This window comes from Bos javanicus, chromosome 7 (assembly GCF_032452875.1).
Source record: "Bos javanicus breed banteng chromosome 7, ARS-OSU_banteng_1.0, whole genome shotgun sequence".
In the NCBI taxonomy this organism is placed as follows: Eukaryota; Metazoa; Chordata; class Mammalia; order Artiodactyla; family Bovidae; genus Bos; species Bos javanicus.
Window position 1 is genome coordinate 93783752 of NC_083874.1, and position 24759 is coordinate 93808510.

Sequence of the window (24759 nt, forward strand, 5' to 3'; positions counted from 1 at the left end):
CTTCTTAACTCAGAGCTTACTGACTGTTAAAGACCAGGTAAGTCTCCTAATCTAACCATGGAGAGGAGTTTTATCAAAAAGGTTTCTGTCCTTTAATTTTTAGGAACAATTTAGACCAAGTTTCACTGTGACTGAAGCAGGTATCTGCAGTCTGAGAATCATTTTTATACCGGTAAACTCACTGCAGAGTCACACTGCTACTGGTACTTTAGCTCCGAAGTACCATGCATGTCTTCCATGCAGAGGAGTAATTATTTGAAGGTTTCATATTCTCCTATCAGCTGACAGTCATTTATGGCAAATTTCAACCGTTTAGGCCAGCAACACATGGATTATAATAAGAACTCCAAGGGGGAGAAAAAAAAAAGAAGCAAAACACGTAAATGTATCAGTTAAAAAATATAACTTTAAGGAATACTTCATCAAGAGATATTCCAGCCCTGTTATTTACGGTTATTTTAGAAGGCCTCTAAACCGGGACGGATTCTGAAGCCAGAAATTTCCATAGCAGAGGAATCTATGATTTGCTGTGAATCCTTTCAGCCCTCAATAGATGGGAAAAGATTGAAATGCTCTGGAGAGGAGTCCTCTTTATTTTTTTAATGAAAGGCTGTATAATATATTTTCTCTATGGCTGCAGCAGCTGTCAGGAGAGCATCTCAGTTCAGCTCTATTACGGGAGAGGCAACACCCCATCCTATGGCATCGGGATGCTCTGAGGGGCCAGCGCTGATTGACAGCTTGTCACCGTGACGTCTTATTCCATCTCTGTTATGGAGAAAATTAATGTCACACCACCAGCCTTATGACTTGCTGTCATCTTAGAACCGCTCACCTTTTATCAATGCTCTAAATAACATTTCAAGCCCATCGTCTCACGGTGGACAATCCGGTCAAGGGACATTAAATCAGATGACTGTGAAATGTCATAATAAAAATGGAATGCTAACAACTTCTTCTCTAAACTAGCTCCTCTGGTTTTTAAACTGTGACAAGGGGGAGCAAGGGTTCAGCATCCCCATTCTGAAAAGGTCATACAATCGCTCTTGGTCTACTACCCATTACTATCTGCCCCCCATTGACCTTCCCTGCTTTCCTCCCTCCAAAAAGGAGGGGAAAAAAAATAAAAATGGAATTAGCCATCTTTTCAGAACGTGGTGATCAAATAACGGCTCACACAGTAATGTCTTTAATTTGTGGGTCTTCGATGCTTCACAATGAACCACTGAATGACAGCAAGGGAGAGCCTTCTCAGGGTTGTTTCATGCAAGAGTGGGGGCAATCCACTTACTTTCCTACCACAACCAGTGCCAACTCACATTCTTAGGTTTAACCTAACCTTAGAAAAATAAAAATACACAAAGTTCTCACCAGAAATCTTACGGATAATTCCCCAAATAAACTCTTGTATATGTTTCTCCAAAACAAATGATATTTCAGACATCATACAGTATTCATTCACTTTATAATCTATCTAATAAAAAGGTAACACTCTGAAACACTAAAATATAGGTGTTTGTCCCTGTATTGCTATGAGTAATCATAATAACATGTGCTGTGTTATGTACACTAGCTTCTTAGCAAGTATGATTCTAAAGGGAGATTTAGGCTTATCTTGAAATTCAGGGCTAAAAAACGTATATTTAAAGTTGGCTCACTTTTTAGTATATTGAACATAATATAATTTGAGAATTAGCTGGGACATCCACATAATATTTTACATTTTATTGACATAATAGCTAATATTTGAAAGAAGGTATGGAAACAAATATTCAAATTCTCAGTAGAAATGGCTGATTTGAGGAATTTCATGTAGCAAAATAAGGGAAAAAATCAATAGTAATTGGACCATTTCTAATTACCAAGCCCATTGTATGATACTAACATATGGGACTGTATCAAATATTAATCCATCAAATACAATATTATAATACCTAGAATCATTTTTACATTAATATGTGAATTAATTTCTTTACAATTGTTTTAATTCATGAGGCTCACTTTGGGGAATAGGAGAATATGTCTTGGTGGGTACCAAAATGCGAAATAATTTTCACAACTGCAATTATATATTCGAAGATGCCATACAATACCTTAGGCGCTTAGGTTTTTTAAAAATATATACTATTTAGCCTTGCTAAGTCACCTCTATTAAACTGTTTATGATAACACCATTGGTGGGTGAGTTGTACAAGCATTAGCAGACAGCTGATTCGGTGCAGATAGCCAGAATAAATTTGCTGAAGTGCACATCCTGCTAATCTGTTTGAAGAATATTGTAGAGCATTAGTACCAGCACTTCATGTTATCTGCACAGCCTGATAAGGTACATCTTTATTAAATTCAGTTATTGGAAGGATGTCAGTCAGCAAACAGGAATATTTTAAAATTAAAAAAAAAATTAGGCAGTTCTTTGTTAGTCAGAGCTTGGTTTCATGGCTGGGAGTCTAGAGGAGCCTCCTAAACACCTGGCAGCTTGGTACAATACAAGCTTTGTAATTTTAAGTGGAAAAGCAATTTTTTTCTTCCAGATCATGGGTACTGAGACATTGACTTCTTGAAAGCTTCACTGAGAGAGAACGATGGAGTAAGAGCTCCCCTCTCTGTTGATTCACGAAAACTACAGGGCGGGAAACGCATACTGTGAGGAAGCTGGGAAAGAGACTCAGTTGTCACGTTTGGGCTTGGTAAAATTTGAGAAGGGTACTTAGTGACTCATTCTGCCACCCTGTCACTTTAAATCTAATCCAAAGGTAAAGAAGCTTCCTTTTAATTACAGTTCACACTCCATAATTTCAAAATTAAAAGGATGAAGTGAGGCTTTTCTAAGCAGCTGAAAAAGAAAATGATTTCTGCAAATATCCTCTAGTTATCAAAAGTCTGTTAGGTGCTCAGTCATGTCTGATTCTTTGCAACCCCATGGACTGTAACCTGCCAGGCTCCTCTGTCCATGGGATTCTCCAGCAAGAATACTGGAGTGGGTTGCCATTTCCTTCTCTATGGGATCTTCTGGACCCAGGGATCAAACTCGGGTCTCCTGCATTGCAAGCAGATTCTTTAACCTTTGAGCCACCAGTGAAGCTCCTAGTTATCAAGCTACGAGTTAAAAAGTTAAGTGCCATTAACTCCATTTCAAATGTATAAAGATGAGATTCTAATTCCAATGACAAATCATCAGTGAGCTCCCTTTCCAGTAGTCTTGTGTGAACTTGACTTTCCATCACAGGAGGTTGCCCTGTGTGATAAGAACACTGAGGAGACCCCGAGACTCTAGAACTGGCTCTGGAAGAGACTCGAGAAAACACCAGGGATCTAGATATCCCAGGGTAACCCAAGTGCTTCCGCAAAGATCTGCATGGTATTTGCACCTGCCCTGCCTTCTGCTGATTCGTCTGTCAGACAGCTTTTGCAGATGTATTCCTGCCACTCCATGTAAATTATTTACAACCTCATCTAGTCACCCCTGACCCCGAGGGAGGAGGGTTACATACGTACATATCGCTTCAATATTTCCTCACGTTCTTTCTGGTCCTCCAGGGAGTTGACGGAGAGGTCAGAGATGCTGACAGTGGCCGAAGCCGTCAGGGTGACCAGCAATACCAGGTGCCCCTCCCCTTCTTCCAGCTGCAACTCCAGCTTGTGTGTCTGCTCCCTACTGAGAGCCGACAGGTCAATCTGGCACCTACAAACAAATGTTTTGGATTAGCAAGAGGCTTTTTAAAAATTTTTTTGGCCACATCAAACAGTGGAGGTGCAGGCTGCTCAGAGCTATGTGAAAAATAAATCAATGAAAATACCATTTGAACCACTGGAAGCATATGCCTTTCATGTCAGCTGACTCCACAAAATTCAGACTCTGATTATTTTAGTTACTAATTGCTTATTTCTTGTAAGAGGCAATAAGTGTGCTTATCTGATTTGATTACTACCCATTGTCACCACATTTATAAATCATAAGGGCTTTCAACCCCAAGATGGCCCAGATGAGTGAGGCCTTACTTGTAGAAAGACTAACGGGAGCTGTCTAAACTACCAAGAGTCTGAACTTGTGTTACACTCTAAAAAATATAGGTGTTTTGTGGTTGTTCATAAATGCTATTAATAAGCGAATAGATCATTACTATGATGATGTCAGACGTTTTACATTTTTAAAACCATGTCAGTTTATTCACAGAACACTTCATGAATCTAAATTAACAGATCCTCTGAAGACATTATAGCTCAAGTGTTACATACAAGAGTTGTCCTAAGAGAGACTTTGTAATAATGTGGTAGCCCATGCTCAATATGCCACCCTCTCAGAGTTGAACAAATGCTTTTCATAAAAATGTCAGTTGATTTGGAAGAGAAAGATACTGTGGTGACCACAGGCCAATAAACAGAGAAAGGGGGCAGATGTGAGTAAAAGACATTTAAAACAGGAAATAGCCAATGATAAGAATAAATGTGGGAATGTCATAAACAGAGTGGTCGGCTATCAGGGAAGATTAAATTTTTGCCCCTTCTTATTCTTTACTCTATTTATTGTTTATTATTTTGCTTTTAAGTTAAACTTTTATGAATAGGGCATCAAACCTGATGGTTGAGCTCAAACACTTCTTTAGTGTGAGTGATTTTAGAAATAGAATCAAAGTTTCATATTTACACGTTTTATTTTTGCCTATTGGAAATGACACGAAAGACATCCAGACTAGAAACATTTGGGAAGAAGAGGAATATAGATGCAAGAAAGAAAATAGATGAAAAGGAATATAGATGAAGAAGAAAAGAAACATCCTGGTCAGTGACAGAGAATCTGTATGCGCTAGATGCTAACTGTCAAGAGAGCAGGATATTAGGGTCTGTATCAAGTCTGGAAAACATCTTCCTAAAGTTAGGATGTATATCAAGTAACCTCACTGTTTCTGCAAACACAACATCCATTTCAAAATACTCTCATGCTGTCTCCTTAAATTATAAATGACAAAAAACCACATCAAATACCTTATTTAATATTCAAATCTTAATTGGAATTAGTTCCTAATAATACTTGGAACAAATTGAGGGTTAAAAATGCAACAGTGAAAGACAGCTAATCAAATGTATTTTCTAATAAAAAGAAAAAACATAAATTTGATTTTCTACAGATCTTTCCAGCATCTGGCACAGTGCCTAACCTACAATTTATTGAATGTGAATGAATCTTTGGACAAGACTGAGAGTATGACGCTGGAGAATTGAACAGAGATTACAGTTCAGATAGTACTTTCTGTTGGATACAGTTGGGACAAAGAAGGGTCTTTCACTCACTTTTATGTATTTCCAGTCCTGATCATGCCCTATTCCTTTGTATGATGCTGCATCTCTCTTAACTTTGAAGCTTTCTGAAGGATTTCCTTCTACGCCTACTACCATTTTTTGTTATTGTTATTGTTTAGTCACTAAGTCATGTCTGACTCTTTTGTGACTCCATGGACTGTAGCCTGCCAGGCTCCTCTGTCCAAGGGATTTGCCAGGCAAGAATGTTGGATTGGGTTGCCTTTCCTTCTCCAGGGGATCTTCCTGACACAGGAGTTGAACCTGTGTCTCCTGCATTGGCAGGTGGATTTTTTTTTAATCACTGAGGCACCTGGGAAGCTGGTCATTTAGATGTTGGCCTCCTCCTGATTTACATTAGAGTCATTGCATTTAATTCTTTAGAGTTAGGGAAGGTGTTCTAAAGATGATCTGGTCTAAGAATTGCAAATTGGCAACTTTCAGATCAAACCAGGTCGATGGATTTGCTGTTTTTATTGTGCTAAAAGAGTTTTGAATTTAAATAAGCTTAAATACAAATGCCCTCTGAGTTACTTTTCCTAATATTTTCATTACAGCTGGACTATTTCACTTAATTCTGTACCTGGTTCCAATTATACCAATATACCATTTATACCAATAGATATAATGATTTGTGATCCTCAAAGTCGCTTTAATTTACCAGGGAGGAAACCTAGGGCCAGAGAAGTGACCTCAATTAATGGAGATGCACAGTTACTAGCAGAGCCAGACCTGAACCTGGGACTCTGGAATCCAAGATCTAGGACTTTTCCTTAACCGATCTGTCATTACTGTAATTTTTCATCCTGGAGGAAGTTTGTGCTGTGTAAGGTGGTTCTTACTGGGTAATACCTGGATTTGTTTCAAAATGGAAAAATAATCTGTTTTCAAGTGCAGAAGTATGTTATTTTTATGCTTTAAAAATACGTATGAACAAGGGAAGAAGGCTGCAATTGTTCTTATAAAATAATAAATGAAGAAAAGCTTACAAATTTAATTTTTAAAGTTATGGAACTAATAAAATTTAAATTATCATTATACATTTGTAGGGAGGATTATACCTTTCTGCTACAACTAGATTTTCAATATTGGGTATATTTGTATAAATAGTCCCAGGCCCTGTCCTATATTTAATGTTTCAGAATTTTGACTTTAATCATTTTAATATAGAAAATACCTATTTATACAAACATTTTGATAAAAGAGTAAGTGAATTCAAGACATATTTTGCTAGTTGAGGTTACTCAGATCTCCTATTCATTTAAAAACTCTGCTCAGGAGCACTCTTCAGATGCCATTTAAAACAAAATGTCATCCAATAACTAAGAAAAATTGTCCTGCTAACTTGAGATAATATCATCATTACAGCATCGATATCTGCATTAAATGAGTATCAAATCAAATTATTGCTAGAATTTAGTGGAGAAAAACCTTTTGCTATCATTTTGTAGTTTTTGAATACATGTGTACAAAGATGGAACATCTGCAAAATAATATATTGTAAAGTGAATTCAGTACTAATTAACATTTATGGGCCAGTACTATGACTTAAATGTTTGTGTGCTGTCTAAAATGCATATGTTGAACCCTAGTGCCCAGTGTGATGATATTAAGAGGTGAGGAGCTTGGGAAGTGATTAGCTCATGAGGGTGGAGCCCTCATGAATGGGATTAGTGCCCTTATAAAAGAGGCACCAGAGAGATCTCTCAACCTTCATCATGTGAGGACACAGAGGAAAAGCAGTTTATAAACCAGGAAACCAGATGGAAAATTTGCTGCTGTCTTGATCTTGAATGTAGATCAACCCCTAGAACTGTGAGAAATGAACTTCCATTGAATATAAGATATCCAGTCTATGGCATTTGGTTATAGCAGTCCAAAAGACAGATTCACCTGTGTTTGGCTTGCCTGTACTATTATGTCCTCAACAAAGGAAGTATTTGCTGTATTTTGGTTACAGAAATACTAAATAGTCATTCAGATGTCTCAGAATAAGCAAAAGTTGTTGGCTTTATATTGTTAAGAACATGAAAATGCAAAATTTTAAAGTACTGAAGCAAATTCATGAAATCCCAAAATACATATACTGGGAAAAGAGCCCAAGATTGGGCATCAGATTTCCTTTGATCTAGCCCTCCATCTATTGCTAATTAGTTGTATGACCTTTTCTTAGACAACTTATCCTCTTGAATTCTAGTTTTCTTATCTGTGATATAAGGTAATTGAACTAGATGAACTTCAAGTTCTCAAAAACCTCAAATTCCACAATTTGTTACAACTCTATCCATATTTACAGTTGTTTACATCTTCCTTTGGGCTGGATGATTCACAACCTGGAATCAAGATTGCTGGGAGAAATATTAACAACCTCAGATATGCAGATACCACTCTAATTGCAGAAAAGTAAAGAGAAACTATGCCCCAACCAGTAATGCTGAAGAAGCTGAAGTTGAACGGTTCTATGAAGACCTACAAGACCGTTTAGAACTAACACCCAAAAAAGATGTCCTTTTCATTATAGGGGACTAGAATGCAAAAGTAGGAAGTCAAGAAACACCTGGAGTAACAGGCAAATTTGGCCTTGGAATACAGAATGAAGCAGGGCAAAGACTAATAGAGTTTTGCCAAGAAAATGCACTGGTCATAACAAACACCCTCTTCCAACAACACAAGAGAAGACTCTACACATGGACATCACCAGATGGTCAACACCAAAATCAGATTGATTGTATTCTTTGCAGCCAAAGATGGAGAAGCTCTATACAGTCAACAAAAACAAGACCAGGAGCTGTCTGTGGCTCAGACCATGAACTCCTTATTGCCAAATTCAGACTGAAATTGAAGAAAGTAGGGAAAACCACTAGACCATTCAGGTATGAGCTAAATAAATCCCTTATGATTATACAGTGAGAAATAGATTTAAGGGCCTAGATCTGATAGATAGAGTGCCTGATGAACTACGGAATGAAGTTCGTGACATTGTACAGGAGATAGGGATCAAGACCATCCCCATGGAAAAGAAATGCAAAAAAGCACAATGGCTGTCTGGGGAGGCCTTACAAATAGCTGTGAAAAGAAGAGAAGCAAAAAGCAAAGGAGAAAAGGAAAGATATAAGCATCTGAATGCAGAGTTCCAAAGAATAGCAAGAAGAGATAAGAAAGCCTTCCTCAGTGGTCAGTGCAAACAAATAGAGGAAAACAACAGAATGGGCAAGACTAGAGATCTCTTCAAGAAAATCAAAGATACCAAGGGAACATTTCATGCAAAGATGGGCTCAATAAAGGACAGAAATGGTAGGGACCTAACAGAAGCAGAAGATATTAAGAAGAGGTGGCAAGAATACACAGAAGAACTGTACAAAAAAGATCTTCACAACCCAGATAATCATGATGGTGTGATCACTGAGCTAGAGCCAGACATCCTTGAATGTGAAGTCAAGTGGGCCTTAGAAAGCATCACTATGAACAAAGCTAGTGGAGGTGATGGAATTCCAGTTGAGCTATTCCAAATCCTGAAAGATGATGCTGTGAAAGTGCTGCACTCAATATGCCAGCAAGTTTGGAAAACTCAGCAGTGGCCACAGGACTGGAAAAGGTCAGTTTTCATTCCAATCCCAAAGAAAGGCAATGCCAAAGAATGCTCAAACTACCACACAATTGCATTCATCTCACACGCTAGTAAAGTAATGTTCAAAATTCTCCAAGTCAGGCTTCAGCAATATCTGAACCGTGAACTTCCAGATGTTCAAGCTGGTTTCAGAAAAGGCAGAGGAACCAGAGATCAAATTGCCAACATCCGCTGGATCATGGAAAAAGCAAGAGAGTTCCAGAAAAACATTATTGACTATGCCAAAGCCTTTGACTGTGTGGATCACAATAAATTGTGGAAAATTAGGAAAGACATGGGAATACCAGACCACCTGACCTGCCTCCTGAGAAATTTGTATGCAGGTCAGGAAGCAACAGTTAGAACTGGACATGGAACAACAGACTGGTTCCAAATAGGAAAAGGAGTATGTCAAAGCTGTACTGTGTCACCCTGCTTATTTAACTTATATGCAGAGTACATCATGAGAAACGCTGGACTGGAAGAAACACAAGCTGGAATCAAGATTGCCGGGAGAAATATCAATCACCTCAGATATGCAGATGACACCACCCTTATGGCAGAAAGTGAAGAAGAACTCAAAAGCCTCTTGATGAAAGTGAAAGTGGAGAGTGAAAAAGTTTGGCTTAAAGCTCAACATTCAGAAAACAAAGATCATGGCATCTGGTCCCATCACTTCATGGGAAATACATGGGGAAACAGTGGAAACAGTGTCAGACTTTAGTTTTTTGGGCTCCAAAATCACTGCAGATGGTGACTGAAGCCATGAAATTAAAAGACGCTTACTCCTTGGAAGGAAAGTTATGTCCAACCTAGATAGCACATAGAAAAGCAGAGACATTACTTTGCCAACAAAGATTGGTCTAGTCAAGGCTATGGTTTTTTCAGTAGTAATGTATGGATGTGAGAGTTGGACTGTGAAGAAGGCTGAGCGCCAAAGAATTGATGCTTTTGAACTGTGGTGTTGGAGAAGACTCCTGAGAGTCCCTTGGACTGCAAGGAGATCCAACCAGTCCATTCTGAAGGAGATCAGCCCTGGGATTTCCTTGGAAGGAATGATGCTAAAGCTGAAACTCCAGTGCTTTGGCCACCTCATGCGAAGAGTTGACTCATTGGAAAAGACTCTGATGCTGGGAGGGATTGGGGGCAGGAGGAGAAGGGGACGACAGAGGATGAGATGGCTGGATGGCATCACTGACTCGATGGACGTAAGTCTGGGTGAATTCCGGGAGTTGGTGATGGACAGGGAGACCTGGCGTGCTGCAGTTCATGGGGTCGCAAAGAGTCGGACACGACTGAGTGACTGAACTGAACTGAACTGAAAGAGAAACTAAAAAGCCTCTTGATGGGGGTGAAAGAGGAGAGTGAAAAAACTGGCTTAAAACTCAACACTCAAAAAACTAAGATCATGGTATCCAGTTCCATCACTTTATGGCAAATAGAAGGGGAAAAATTGGAAGCAGTGACAAATTTTATTTTCTTGGGTTCCAGAATCACTGTAAATGGTGACTGCAGCCAAGAAATTAAAAGACACTTGCTCCTTGGAAGGAAAGCTATGACAAACTTAGCTATTAAAAAGCAGAGACATCCCTTTGCTGACAAAGGTTAGTATAGTCAAAGCTATGTTTTTTCTAGTATGCATGTGACAGTTGGACCATAAAGAAGGCTGATCACTGAAGAATTGATGCTTTTGAACTGTGGTGTTGGAGAAGACTCTTGAGAGTCCCTTGGACTGCAAGGAGATCAAACCAGTCAATCCTAAAGGAAATCAACCCTGATTTCCATTCCTTGGAAGGACTGATGCTGAAGCTGAAACTCCAATACTTTGGCCACCTGATACAGAGAGCCAACACATTGGAAAAGGCCCTGATACTGGGAAAGACTGAAGGCAGGAGCAGAAGGAGATGACAGAGCATGAGATGGTTGGATAACATCACTGACTCAATGGGCATGTGTTTGAGCAAACTCTGGGGATACAGTGAAGGACAGGGAAGCCTAGCATGCTGAAGTTTATGGGGTCACAAAGAGTTGGACCTGAGTTAGCAACTAAAGAGCAGCAACAACAACACATCTTCCTTTTTTATAATTCCACATATCAAAAAAGGTATGAGAACAAATTCATCTTCCAGGTAATGAAATACTATTCCTCAAATGTATTATGCCTCCACCTCACCAAAGAAAAAAGTCTGAATGTAAGAATCTAATCTTCAAATTGTCTTCTAAGGAGCATGGGTCAGGGGTTGCATCCTAGTCACCATGGATGGAGGAAGGGTGAAAAATGGGGTGTGGGTTCAAAGAACAGCTCCTCTCACTTCTTGTTTTATATCTGGGTTCTACATGGAACTCCTGGGTGGGTCCTCAGCTGCCGGCTTTGTCTTAGCTTTGCCTTTGACTGGGTCTTTCCAAGGGGCTGTTCCTCATCCTCCAACTGTGACCAGTCAACTGGGTGTGAGTCCTCAGAGGTCTTTCACCCAGGACTGGCCTCGGACGGTCAAAACTCTCACTTACCCAAATGGGCTGAGTGCTCCCCTCGGCTGCCACTGTGCATCTAGGCCCAAACGCCACATGCCCCAAATTTCTGGCCTCTAAGGCCACTTCTGCCCTTGGATGAAAAGCTGCACTAAGGAGTATGTATGGGATCTGGCTTCCTGGTCAACCACTAAAGAAACCAGATGAAACCACATAGATGTTTTCTCCTGATGGGGTGAACTTAGATCAATGGCATAGGAGACGGGAAGGTAACTTTCTCTCTCTCACAAACCGTTCCAAAAGCAGGATTCTCCATCTTGCCTGCCTGTGCACACGTGGTCAAGTGTGCACAGCTGCTGAGCAGCCATGGGGTCTCTGAAACTCTGGGAACGTGGCCAGCCCAGTAACATATCACCGTGTATGACTCTCTAGTCTTCTCTGCATCATGTTCTCTCTCTCTCTCACCCTCAGTGCCTGGGATTGTACCTCCCATTTAAGCACCAGCACCTCATCACTGCTTCAAGCCCTGTGTTCTAGGGAACCTGTGAGTGAAGTCGCTCAGTCATGTCCACCTCTTTGCAACCCCATGGACTGTAGCCTACCAGGCTTCTCCATCCATGGAATTTTCCAAGCAAGAGTACTGGACTGGGTTGCCATTTCCTTCTCCAGGGGATCTTCCAGACCCAGGAATCAAACTTGGGTCTCCTGCATTGCAGGCAGATGCTTTACCATTTGAGCCACAAGGGAAGCCGTAGGGAACCCAGCCTAATGCAAAAACCATTAACACGATTCAATCCTGACAGTTACAGATATCCAATAAGCAAATCTGCCCATGTCCCACTCCTGGCTTCTCACCATTTATGAAAGGTCTTTAGTAAGGCAATGGGGTCCTCCACAATCTACCATCAGCTTGGGTGTTTACTTGTTGATTTATACTTGCTATTTCAGTAATTCCTGCTTGTCTGTAATTCTCCCACCATCCATGCTAAGGCTCACCTGCTTATTTGTGTTCTGTTGTGAAGGAAGCAACCCCATCTACCTGAGATGATGTATCTACCTATCTTTGCTTGGCTAATTTTTAACTAATTCTCAGGGCAATAAGCAGCAGTTGTCTTTTTCTGTCCATCTCTTGGTACACCTCAAGGGCAGGCACCTAGCCCAACACCGGGAATACAGTCAGAATACCGCAGTCCAAATATTTTATACCTGCATTCACACTGGTGGCTTGTGTATCAGGTATGTCACACGCGACCGCCAAGTACCTTGAGTGACGAGCAGCAGCCGCATGACACAGAGGAGCTGACAGTGACTCCTGAACTTGTTGACTGGCTTCCACTGAACCACAGTCCAAAATACTTACAGAGGAGGAGATAGAGGTTCAGAGAGGCCAAAATTCTACCCATTTTGATAGTGGCAGGGTCAGAATCAGCATGCAGTTTTGCTCATGCTACCATTTCTATATTGTCTTCCTAGAAAGTGGATTGATTTCTTTCCAACAACCATTTATTAACTATTTATTTCTATTAATTGCATTATGCATCAGGCTTCTGTTAAATTTGAGGGATTCAACACTTTGTAAGCTGAATTATTCATTAGTATTGTGATATTAAGCAAGTCACTTAAACTTTTTATGCATCAGCTTTCCTCATTTATGCCTTCTTTTTGCATACAGAAACAATAGATGAAAAACTACTGTGAAAAGATGAAACACTATGTAAACACTATATAGTTTTATTATCTCATATGCCTTAGTTTGATATTGAACAACTTTAGAATTTACTGTCAGAACTGAACTCATCAATGAATTATCAATAGAAGAATCAAAAGAGACTCAAACTGAAAGAGATTTGAGTGCGACTTTCTTTCATTCCACAAATGGGAAATTGAGGCTCAGAGAAATTAAGTGATGGTTTTTAAAGACCTCAAAATTGGAAATTGAGGCTCAGAGAAATTAAGTGATGGTTTTAAGACCTCAAACCCCATTTCCTCACTTCCATATCAAAGCTTGAAATTCTTTGCTCTTTTTAAAAACTATATGCACTTACTTGGCCATGTGAAAGGAACACATCACATTTATTTGGTGACATTTTCCCCTAAGTTCAAGGAGAAAATATTCAGTATTCTTATCACTTTTTTCTCACCGCCTTTCCATCTGCCTAAGCCAGTCACCAACCCAGACAAAAGTTTTGTGATTAGCACCAGTGACGTACATGTGAGATACAGGAAGCAAATGTTAGGCCTATTTGAATGCATTTATGTATTTTTTAATTTAAAAATAAGACAGAAAATTAAAAAAATAAAACTAGGATTCAAGTTTCATAAATATTTTATACCTGCATTCACACCGGTGGCTTGTGCATTGGGTATGTCACATGCGACCGGCAAGTATCTTGAGTGACGAGCAGCAGCCGCATGACATTGAGGAGCTGACAGTGACCCCTGAACTTGGTGACTGGCTTCCACTGAACCACAGTCCATATGATACGTGCCCAGGGAGGTGGGTTTACAGATTATAGCATCTAGCTTTAACTGAACCAATTCTCACAAAATGGACAATGGCTTTAAAAGATACCAGTCAATTAGGAGGTTGGGATTAACATATACACACTACTATATATAAAATAGGTAACCCACAAGGATGTACTGCATAGCACAGGGAACTTACTCAGTACTCTGTAATAACCATTATGGGAAAAGAATATGAAAAAGAAAGATGTATGTATATGTATAACTGAATCATTTTGCTGTACACCTGAAACTAATGTGACATTGTAAATCAACTATACTCCAATATAAAACAAAAATGAAAACAATAAAAGATCTCTGTAAAGAAACTTTGGATTGAAGATTATGCTAACTGGACAAACATAAGTGAACAGAATGATGGACAAGAACACCCAGAGTTGACACATTTCCTCCTCGCCCAGCTCTGTGTCAGCTATATTCTGATTCTGATTTACAAACCGGGGGTGCGGCATAATCAGGTCTAACAAGAATTCCACCAAAATCAACTTTAAATTATCAGGAAGAATATCTGCAACAGAAATTTATATCTCCTCTAACAAGGAACTTCTAAGTGTGTGTTGTGCCCTGAAGTGCCTGCTCATGATATTATGAAGTCAACCAGATAAGAGAACATTTACAAACAAAACCTCTATCCTTCAATAAAAAGTCAATTAATTAAAAAACAAAATAAAACAAAATCAAAGCCTTGGGACAGGAAGACAAGCCTCTACAGGATTTCTTTTGTGGGGGAGAATTTCTAAAAACACAGTTTACATTATTTGGACCAAATTTATCGATAAAATTAGAAAACTTTTTGAGGTTTACTGTTTGAGAACTACTTTACATTGGTAAAACAAATAACGCGTAAGATCTCATATTATAAATCAATATGATAGGTAACTCTTTAGAATCTTTGCATTTTAAAGAATTCAACAGGTAACCACTAAAGTTTTTCAAGTTTCATGATGATGCCGTGTACACGCCACCTGACATTACTAAATGCTAATGCAATTACTGGAGAAGGCAATGGCACCCCACTCCAGTACTCTTGCCTGGAAAATCCCATGGACGGAGGAGCCTGGCGGGCTGCAGTCCACGGGGTCGCTAAGAGTCGGACATGACTGAGCGACTTCCCTTTCACTTTTCACTTTCATGCACTGGAGAAGGAAATGGCAACCCACTCCAGTGTTATTGCCTGGACAATCCCAGGGATGGGGGAGCCTGGTGGGCTGCCATCTATGGAGTCGCACAGAGTCGGACACGACTGAAGCAACTTAGCAGCAGCAGCAGCAATGCAATTACTGCATTGTCAGCAGTTGTCACTGTCCAACTGTCTTTGGGGAGATGGATTTATCAGAGCATACTTCTATTAATACAAACTTGGGAGGTTCCCCTTCATTGCCTAGAAGGTAAGCTACTTAACATACACACAGTGATGCATGGAAACTGTCTTTGGAAACTTTGTCTATCATATATAAAATACTGCAGTGAGTATAAACTTTCTGAGAAAGTCTTCAGAAGAAAAAATAGTAAGTCATGAAAGAAAATGGATTGAAATCTCAATATATTTGACTTGAGTTAACGACAAACCAGGACAAGAATCAATGACACTCCATTCTTTATCGAAACATTACCTATCTCCCAAATGAAATATTTCACTCAGTCCCTAGTAAGGAAAATGGTGAAACACAATGATTCCATTAAAACTTCTCTTCAGTTTAGAGTTTTCTAAATAGTTATCTTGTGCTTTCAAATTAATAATGAAGCAGAGATTGCTTCTACTCTGATATAAGTAGGAAGTAGAATAATCACTGTAGTATTTATATCACAAATAAGAATCACTGCAAATCAGAACCTATAGAGTGTCAAACGCTCACATGCAATGTCCTTCAATTAAGAAACATTAATTTGGTTAATATACAAAGTCAAAGGCTGTTTCCTCATTTTCCACACTGTACCTGGAGAGACGTATGTGTATGCCTACTCATTCCGCATTCTCTTTCCTTTGGCATTAAATTACAGAGTCACAGATTTATTTTTATGGTCATAGCATTTGAAAGCATTTTTCTTCACCCAGAACTTGCCCATTTGGAATAACTTTTTTTCTTTTATATTACTAAGAAAAATTGTGTTAAAATAGAACTTTCTACTGAAGTTTGCATCTGTAGCACTCTGTTGTTGTGGGCAGTATCAATGTCTTGTCCCTGATAACAATGCAGCAAATAAAGTTAGGAGCAATCCACCAACCGAAAATATATGGGCACCAAATCAATGCCACTTTAAAGATAAACAAGCATTTTGCACACTAATAAATAATGCTATAAATCTTGCTATATTGGATTGCAAATAACTCCGACTGAATGAAATTGCTTGACATGGGATTTACTTATTCTGCACGTTCATAAAAACAACTTGTTCTCTGACAGCACTCATTCTTAGCAATTTACCACAGCTGTCAGCAGCCAATTTGTTCAGATTACTGCTCTGCATAAAAGTGTAACAATCATGAGGATTTATTAGCTGATTATTGTAAAGGTGGCAGTCCGTCTTGCCTGCCAAAATGCAGGTGATCAGAAAGTTAAATAATTACTCGCAGATTAACATTATTTCACCTTCACTTGAAATCTGTAGTTCAGCGACAGGTAAAATTTGCTGTTCAAACTTGCAGTATGGTACACACCATCCAAGTGGGTTTACTGCCCACCTGGCATTTTATCAAGCGCTTAATGGCTCCAGAACATACTGAATATGAGACCAAAGTGAAAGGGGCATGGATTCTAGAGTCAGGAATCCTGGATTTGAATCTCAGATAAATTGCCTCAAATTCATACTAGCTGAGCAGTCGCTGAGCCATTTGGCTATACCTCAAAAACACCTCACTTTTTGCACCTGCAAAATTGGTATAATATGAACCTCCCTTGTTTTACCCTAATATTGAGCTAAAGTACATAGTAGTTCCCCTTGCAGTGTAAAACATTATTATTGTTGTTGTTTCTTTCCATTCATAGTAAATTTAATTTTTTGTAAAATTTAACAACCAGATAGCATTAACTCACTAGACATTATGATAAAAAATTATAAATATCTTTGTAAATGGATAGGCATTTTTTTTTCAAATGCAAACACTCAGTATTTTTCAAGTACAAAGATCACTCAGACACTTTAACACTTTAACTCATTAATTCTCCCTTTTGAATTATATACAAATATCTTTCTTAACTGTACTGCAACTCTATACTTTCCACTAAGACATGTTGTTCTAACTACTGTTGCCTTAACATCTGCTGTCAAATTCTATATTTATTTAGAGAAGGAAGAGCCATAATTCCAGCAATCAATCAAGCTTCAGGTGTGTAAAGTTAAATCTAGCAGATACTTCTTAAGCACCTATTATTTGCCATTTGCTTTTCTAGGTATTGAGGATGCCACGATTAACAACACAACTCAAAAATTCCCACCCTCACGAAGCTCACATTCTACTGATGGGAAGTAAATGATAAAATGAACGAAATGCATAGTCTGTCCAATGATGATAGACCTCGATGCAGAGAACAAAGCAGGATAAAGGAAATGGGATGTCAAGGGAAAGAAGTTTCATTTTTACATAGAGTTGGGATGGCTGCATCGCTGGTGTGACATTTGTGCACAGACCTAAAGTAGGTAAAGAAGCTAGACAGGTGGACACGTGGAGATGGAGGGAAAGGTCCTGAGGTGGGAAGATGTCTGGTGTACTTGAGAAGGAGCAAAAAGGATCCTTAAAAACAGTTAATAGACATTAATGGGACAGCATTACCCTCCACAGCCAACTTCAAATTTATTTGCCAGCTACCAGCCAACTCCCAGAAGTCTCTAACTTTTAAGTGAATAGAGACACATCTTAATTATGTCCACCACATACACACACACACACACACACACACAAACACACAAAGATAATATGTGACATGATAGAGGCACCAACTATAGCTACAATGGCAACTGTATTACAATATATAAATGTATTAAATCAACATGTTGTACAGCTTCAATTTACATGTTTCATGTAAAATAGCTTTCAATAAATTAATTAAAAATAATTTAATATAGACATAGAATGTTGCAAGAGTACTTGCAAAAGAACACAGAAGACCATGAGGACATTTTTGCTCCTGTTACTTTAATCTTAGAACTCAAATTTAATTAGAAGGTAAGTCAATTCTTTTCTAAACTATTCTAGGATCAAGGAATTCTGTTATAATCTGCACTATTTCGACTGTTACCACATAGCCATCACATAAACACATGCAAATCTACTTGCCTTCTACTTTGATCTAGTAATGTATTTTTTTTCAGCGGCAGGATGTGTGTAAAGTACAATTTAGTAAGTATGAAGTGAGTGATCAAGAGCTTCAGCTGCTTTCTGGTCATCAACTAGATTGAAAATAACGGTATTTGCCATAGTCACTTCCTTTTTCTGCCACAGGTATCTTTGTTAAATTAGCAGAGTATACAATGATTTTCTACTGTCCACCTTTGATAACCCCAGATTCAACAATAATTCCCTTTACTATGCAAAAGGATTCAAACTGATACTCAAAAGTGGTCCTAAGAGTCTTCTTGTCTACCTGTGCTCTGTTTACTCTAAAAATTCTTGGCTCAAATTGCTTTCATAGGGAATTATATTTGATAGATGACCAAATGTGAATTTCTTTAGTGAAGCTGATGCCAAATAGTGTTAGTCGCTCAGTCGTGTCCAACTCTTTTGTGACCCCATGAACTGTAGCCCACCAGGTTCCTCTCTCCATGGAGTTCTCCAGGCAAGAATACTGGGGTGGGTTGCCATTCCCTTCTCCAGGGGATCTTCCCAACAAAAATGTAACTGGAAATAAGAGTAAGTCATTCAAAATAAATGAGAGTTTTAGGAATCCTTATAATTCTTTAAAGGTAGTATTTTGACTCTCCATCTAAGCCAGTTTTAATCTAACCAGGACACTGGGAAGCAGAGCACACAGTTGTGTCCATCAAAGCAGTAAGGGTGCTGAAGTAGGTCTCCTTGATCCTGCTTGTAAAGTTCCCCTGTGTAATAGCCATGGGCATAAAGAAGTCATCCAACAACCCACGCAGAGCCCAAGCCAGAAACTATATGCAAGAAGGTCCATCTAGTCAAGGCTATGTTTTTTCCAGTGGTCATGTATGGATGTGAGAGTTGGACTATAAAGAAAGCTGAGCGCAGGGGAATTGATGCTTTTGAACTGTGGTGTTGGAGAAGACTCTTGAGAGTCCCTTGGACTGCAAGGAGATCCAACCGGTCCATCTTAAAGGAGATCAGTTCTGTGTGTTCATTGAAAGGACTGATGTTGAAGCTAAAACTCCAATACTTTGGCCACCTCATGCAAAGAGCTGACTCATTGGAAAAGACCCTGATGCTGGGAAAGATTGAAGGCAGGAGGAGAAGGGGACATCAGAGGATGAGATGGTTGGATAGCATCACGGACTCAGTGGACATGAGTTTGGGTGGACTCCGGGAGTTGGTGATGGACAGGGAGGCCTGGCGTGCTGAGGTCCATGGGGTCACAAAGAGTGGGACACGACTGTGTGACTGAACTGAACTGAAGCACTTTCAACAACTTAAAAAATAAGGGTGGGATACACTTCCAACTAGATAACTAGTTTATTAGAAAAGGATATGGTCCCGGATGGAAGAGATGCACAGGAGGTATGTGGTAAGGGGTATGGAGCTTCCAAGCCCTCTCAGGGCACACCAGTCCCCCAGCACCTGTGAGGACTTGCACAGGTTCCCCAACCTAGAAACTCCAAAAATGGATTTCTTCTCTTTTTCCAAACTTCATGAGACCTTCTTAGCTCCCTAGTTGTCTAGAGCAATCACTATTATCTTCAGAGTGCCATTTATCACTGTTCTCTCAAAAACTGCCAAAACAGGGATACACCCATAGAAACAAGATGAAGTGGGATACACAGGTCTACCTCTCTGCCAAACATTTCTTCAAATAATTAGGCCTGCCGTTGAAGAATACGTAATATTATCTAATGAGGATAAGGGAAAGTCAGTGAAAAATGAGCTGAGAGGACTTCCTGGTGCTACAGTGGATAAGAATCTACCTGCCGATGCAGGGGACATGGTTTGATCCCTGATCTTGGGAGATTCCACATTCCACAGGGCAACTAAGCCCGCACACCTCAACTACTCAAGCCCACGCACCTACAGCCTGTGCTCTGTCACAAAAGAATCCACTGCAATCAGAAGCCCATATACTGCAATTAAAAGGAGCTTCTGCTCACTGGAACTAGAGAAAGCCCGCACGCACCAATGAAGACCCAGCACAACCAAAAATTTTAAAAATGGGCTTAGAAATTTTCATCATTTCCAAACTTGGAGATTCCTTTCAAAGAAAGAAGAGTTGTTAAAAGGGTGCATGTTATCATGGAAAAAATGGAAAATAGGAAAAGAAGGACTTCATGGAGTGTGGACCCAGGAGTACAAGAAGCCAATACACTTTATGATTTATGTCATGATTTTACTGATATAAGAAAATCCGAATACAAAGCAATGAGATTGAGGTAGTGTGTTACACATGACAGTCATTCTGGTGGTCACTGAATAGAGCTAATGTTGCTAAAAATTATGAAAATGAATGAATTATTCAAGGAATAGCTAAAACAGTATCTACTCGAAATAGCTCATAGCATATTGAGGGGAAAAGAAACAGACATATTCATAATAAAATGTATTCCGTGTATGAACAGATCTTTACTGTTACTTAAGCTTTCCCTTTCCCTTTTCACTTTCCTGCATTGGAGAAGGAAATGGCAACCCACTCCAGTGTTCTTGCCTGGAGAATCTCAAGGACAGAGGAGCCTGGTGGGCTGCCGTCTATGGGGTTGCACAGAGTCGGACACGACTGAAGTGACTTAGCAGCAGCAGCAGCAGCAGCAGCAGCAGCAAGCTGCTGGTACAGCCCAAAGAGAATAAGACAGAACATTAAGAAAACCCTGAAAACGGTATTTTACTAGAGGGAAAAAAACATGCAGTAAAGGCTTGTCATTTTAAAAGGATTGAAATGTAACACGGCATAAGATTAGTGGTGTTTTTCTCATTCCATTTTGTAAGTAAAATATTAAAGGTTAACTGAAGCTCATCTTTGACCTCTCATTCTGTAATCCGATGAAGAAAACTATTGTTTAAAACATCTTTCTTATAATAGGAAAAAGACAAAAAGATACATATGTTGAGTTGGATTCCTGTGTTTTGTTCTCCTGGTGTAAACTCCCCTTTATTATTATTAGCATGTGTGCATTTCTTCAGGTTGTATGTTTAGAGACGTGGAAGTCACGTGAACTACAATGAAGAAAGAAGTTTTTAAACAAGTTCTTCTGTACACTGTTTTATCTCAGTATTGATATTTCAATATGTTTTGCTATAAAGACACATATGTAACTACTGAAAATACAAAAATAGGTGTAAAAGTAAGAAAACAATCATATAATTCAAACAGTTTTTCAAAATAAGCTTGTCAAGATGCCGAAGCTGAAGCTCCAATACTTTGGCCACCTGATGTGAAGAGCTGACTCCTTGGAAAAGACCCTGATGCTGGGAAAGATTGAAGGCGGGAGGAGAAGGGGACGACAGAGGATGAGATGCTTGGATGGCATCACTGACTCAACAGACATGAGTTTGAGTAAGCTCCGGGAGTTGGTGATGGACAGGGTGGCCTGGCGTGCTGCAGTCCATGGGGTCACAAAGAGTTGGACGTGACTGAGTGACTAAACTGAACTGAACTCTGCAGAGATATCATGCAAGCCTCAGAATATTCTTTTCTTCACTGCATTATCAGATTAACATGGATCTGCCTCACCTACACACTTCCTTCATTAACACTTGAACTCCTGGGAGATTTGTGAACTCCTAGGAGATTATCAAGATTCTCTACCTTGCAGGGAGCTGGATGAAACAATACATTTTACGGTCACAATATGCTTTATGGAAAGCAATATCATCTCCGATTACTCTGCACACTATGAATATGCTCCTTGTTCCTTTTAAGCATTGTACATCAAAGGAGATTCCTCTTTCTCAACTCCTGTAATGTTCATGCACTATGTCCCCAACATCGGGAGAAAATTTCTGGATATCAAATTCAAGTAGCCTGTCCATCAACTGGTCAAAACTGCCACCTACTGATCAGTCTTCAAAATCTATTTTTCAGGTCACCCAAGCCTTGCTTTCCCATGGTAAGATCCCTTGCTTCGAAACAGTGAAGACCAGTTATAATACCAGACTTAGACTAAATTTTCTTCTTAAAAACCTTACCCTCTCTAGGATGAATCAAAAATACCAAATTGCACAAACCTGCCAATAAAGTCGTCCCTTTTCCCGGCATCTTTGTCCCAGGCAGTGATATCAATGATCCCGCCTCTTTCTTCATAGAGATGAAAATCAAATTGTTCCCTCCACTGAGGATTCAATGTTTTGGGCATAATCTGGAAAAACCAAAATGTCATTACTATCTCATTGGTATCAGTCTTAAAAAATGCAACTTGAGACATAAATCAAACTTTAGGTCCTACCTAGAAAAGCATGTGAGATTTGAATGAGAGCTTCCAGAAATGATGGACATTAGATGTCAGCATTTTTACTGCATATGGTCTGAAAGAACCCAAAAAGACGTATCCTAAAGACCAAGAGGCACCTTCTCATCGTGAACAACAGATGAGAGACACGAATTATATAGAAAGGGCCAACAGTCTCCAAGTGAAGTAGCTCACTCAGATAACAGCGCTTGCTTTACATAACCAGTTAATGCATGAGGATATAGCTCAAAGTCTGTGATCTTATAGAAAAGGGAGATGAGGATTTCTAGAGTTTCTTTCTTCCCCCCTTACTTCCATCTTATAGAATTCAAATAGAATAGTGAAGAAAATAGAGAACGAAGTTCTGTAGGAGGGGGGAAAAGTAAGTTTTTGGTGGCCAGGCAAACTTTTATCTTAGAATGACAGCACTGATGTATCATCCCCATTTTATACATGGAGAAACCAAGACCTGAAGTTTAAGTGAGGCCACAGTCATTAACTTTTAATACCTAGATTATAACTCAAGTCTTTGAGTAGAGTTTCAGATCTCTTGCCCCACGGCGCTATGCCAAAAATGCTTGTGAATTAATATGAGCGTGTGTGTGTGTGTATAATCTCCATGTTGCATATACAAGAAGGATATCTGATGTGCAATTTTGTACCTTCAAGTATTTAGATTAGACACCTGGTGGAATCAATGAATAAAGTGACCCAATACTGATGTGTTTTAAAATTTCACTCCTCATTGAGCTGGACAACATTCGTTCATATTTGTTTCTCTATTCTTTCTTTTTAGCAGGAGGGCCTGTAGCGGCCTTTTCTCTTTTTAATGTATGAGAGACACATCTTCAGATGTAAAGACTTTGAAAGCAATGAAGTATGTTATGTGCAGAGGTAATGCAAATGAATCACAATTTTTAAAGTTCATAATCTGAAATTAATCTGCAATACATCATGGAAAGAAAGAGCAGAGAGAGACACGTGTCCATAGCTGGGTTTCATATTTCACATCTAAAGAGCAGAACTATAAAAATAAGTAATGTTTTAAGCCTATCAGAACATGGAAATAATGTTAATTGATAAAGGACAAGATGAAAGTGGTCATAGGTATCTATTTTGGGGAATCAGTACTTTCTTTAGAGTGTTATTATTAAGCCCAATGCAGAAAAAAAAAAAAAAAGATGACACTGGATGGATACTATGATGATTCAAATGTCTCATAACTGGGTTCAGATGAACTCCTGCAGTGTTTGGGGGAGTGGGCTGTTTTGCTTGTTTGGCCCAAAAAAGCCTAGGTTTTCAGTTTATTAGAATTGTCTTCTCCATATGATTTCCTATAGGTCAGAAGTGATGTCTTCTCCTTCAGTGGGGACACTCAACAAGGTGACCAATCAACCTGCTAACAAATCACTCTGCGGTATTTCTAACCATCTACGTTACTGATGAGAAGTCCCCGGGCCAAAATGAACCTGGGCAGGCTGTTGATAAAAAGTTCACAAAAATTGTGATGTAAAGGTGAAGATATTCCCAAAGGAGAAAGTGATTTTTAATACAAGATGGATGCAATCAATTATCCCAAGCTATCAATGCATACTAGCTGGAGAAGCTGATCATTCAAGAGGTTGTGTTTAGATATAACTCAGAGAAATGTAACTGTCACATATAGACAACTCTGACCTTTACTAATTATTACTACTTCTGTTAATAATATGATTATTTAATATGTTATTACTAATAATATGTGTTATTACACAATGTGTTTACTCTTCCCCTTCCTTCAGCTACTACAATTGATTATTTATGTGGGCAAAGCAATATTCTAAACCCTTTACATACATGACATATAGTATTCCATCTTCTCAATAACTTTATTAGGTAGGCATTATCTTCATTCTCATTCTCACAGATGAGGAAATGGGAGTATGGAGAGGCAAAGTAACTTTGCTGTAGTGGCAGCAGAAACTTGGCCCTTTGATTTCTGAATGAAATTTTAAAACCTTGCAATCTTCGTCAGTGTAAGTCACTTTGAATAACATGGTTCAGAGTACTGAGTACTGCGTGAAGATTTTTACTGCAAGTCAAATGATGCTGTTTATAGTTTGTGTGCTAGTATCAGGCACAGCCAACACTCTCTGAGCATTTTATGCTCCAGGCATTGACTTGGGCTTGCTCCAGCCTTTTTTTTTTTTTTCAAAAGATAGTTTCTAGTATTATTCTGTGTGATAGATGAAGAAATTGAGACATAGAGGAACGGTTTACCAAAGGTCTCATAGCACAAAAAGAAATGCAATACAATTGTTGATCCTGTTTCCTGA

The 24759-nt window shown here is 39.1% G+C and overlaps 1 protein-coding gene across 10 annotated transcripts in view; it reads right to left on the reverse strand.

Annotated features, from left to right (window-relative positions):
- The window catches only part of MCTP1 (multiple C2 and transmembrane domain containing 1), a 1073276-nt gene that overhangs the window by 706981 nt on the left and 341536 nt on the right, over positions 1-24759 (reverse strand). For all 10 annotated transcript variants that reach the window (XM_061424408.1, XM_061424399.1, XM_061424398.1 and 7 more), the window contains 2 exons: positions 22224-22354; positions 3496-3682 (listed from right to left, as the gene is read on the reverse strand). In XM_061424408.1, the coding sequence (XP_061280392.1) occupies positions 3496-3682; positions 22224-22354 (318 nt within the window). The remainder of the gene's footprint in view (positions 1-3495; positions 3683-22223; positions 22355-24759) is intronic.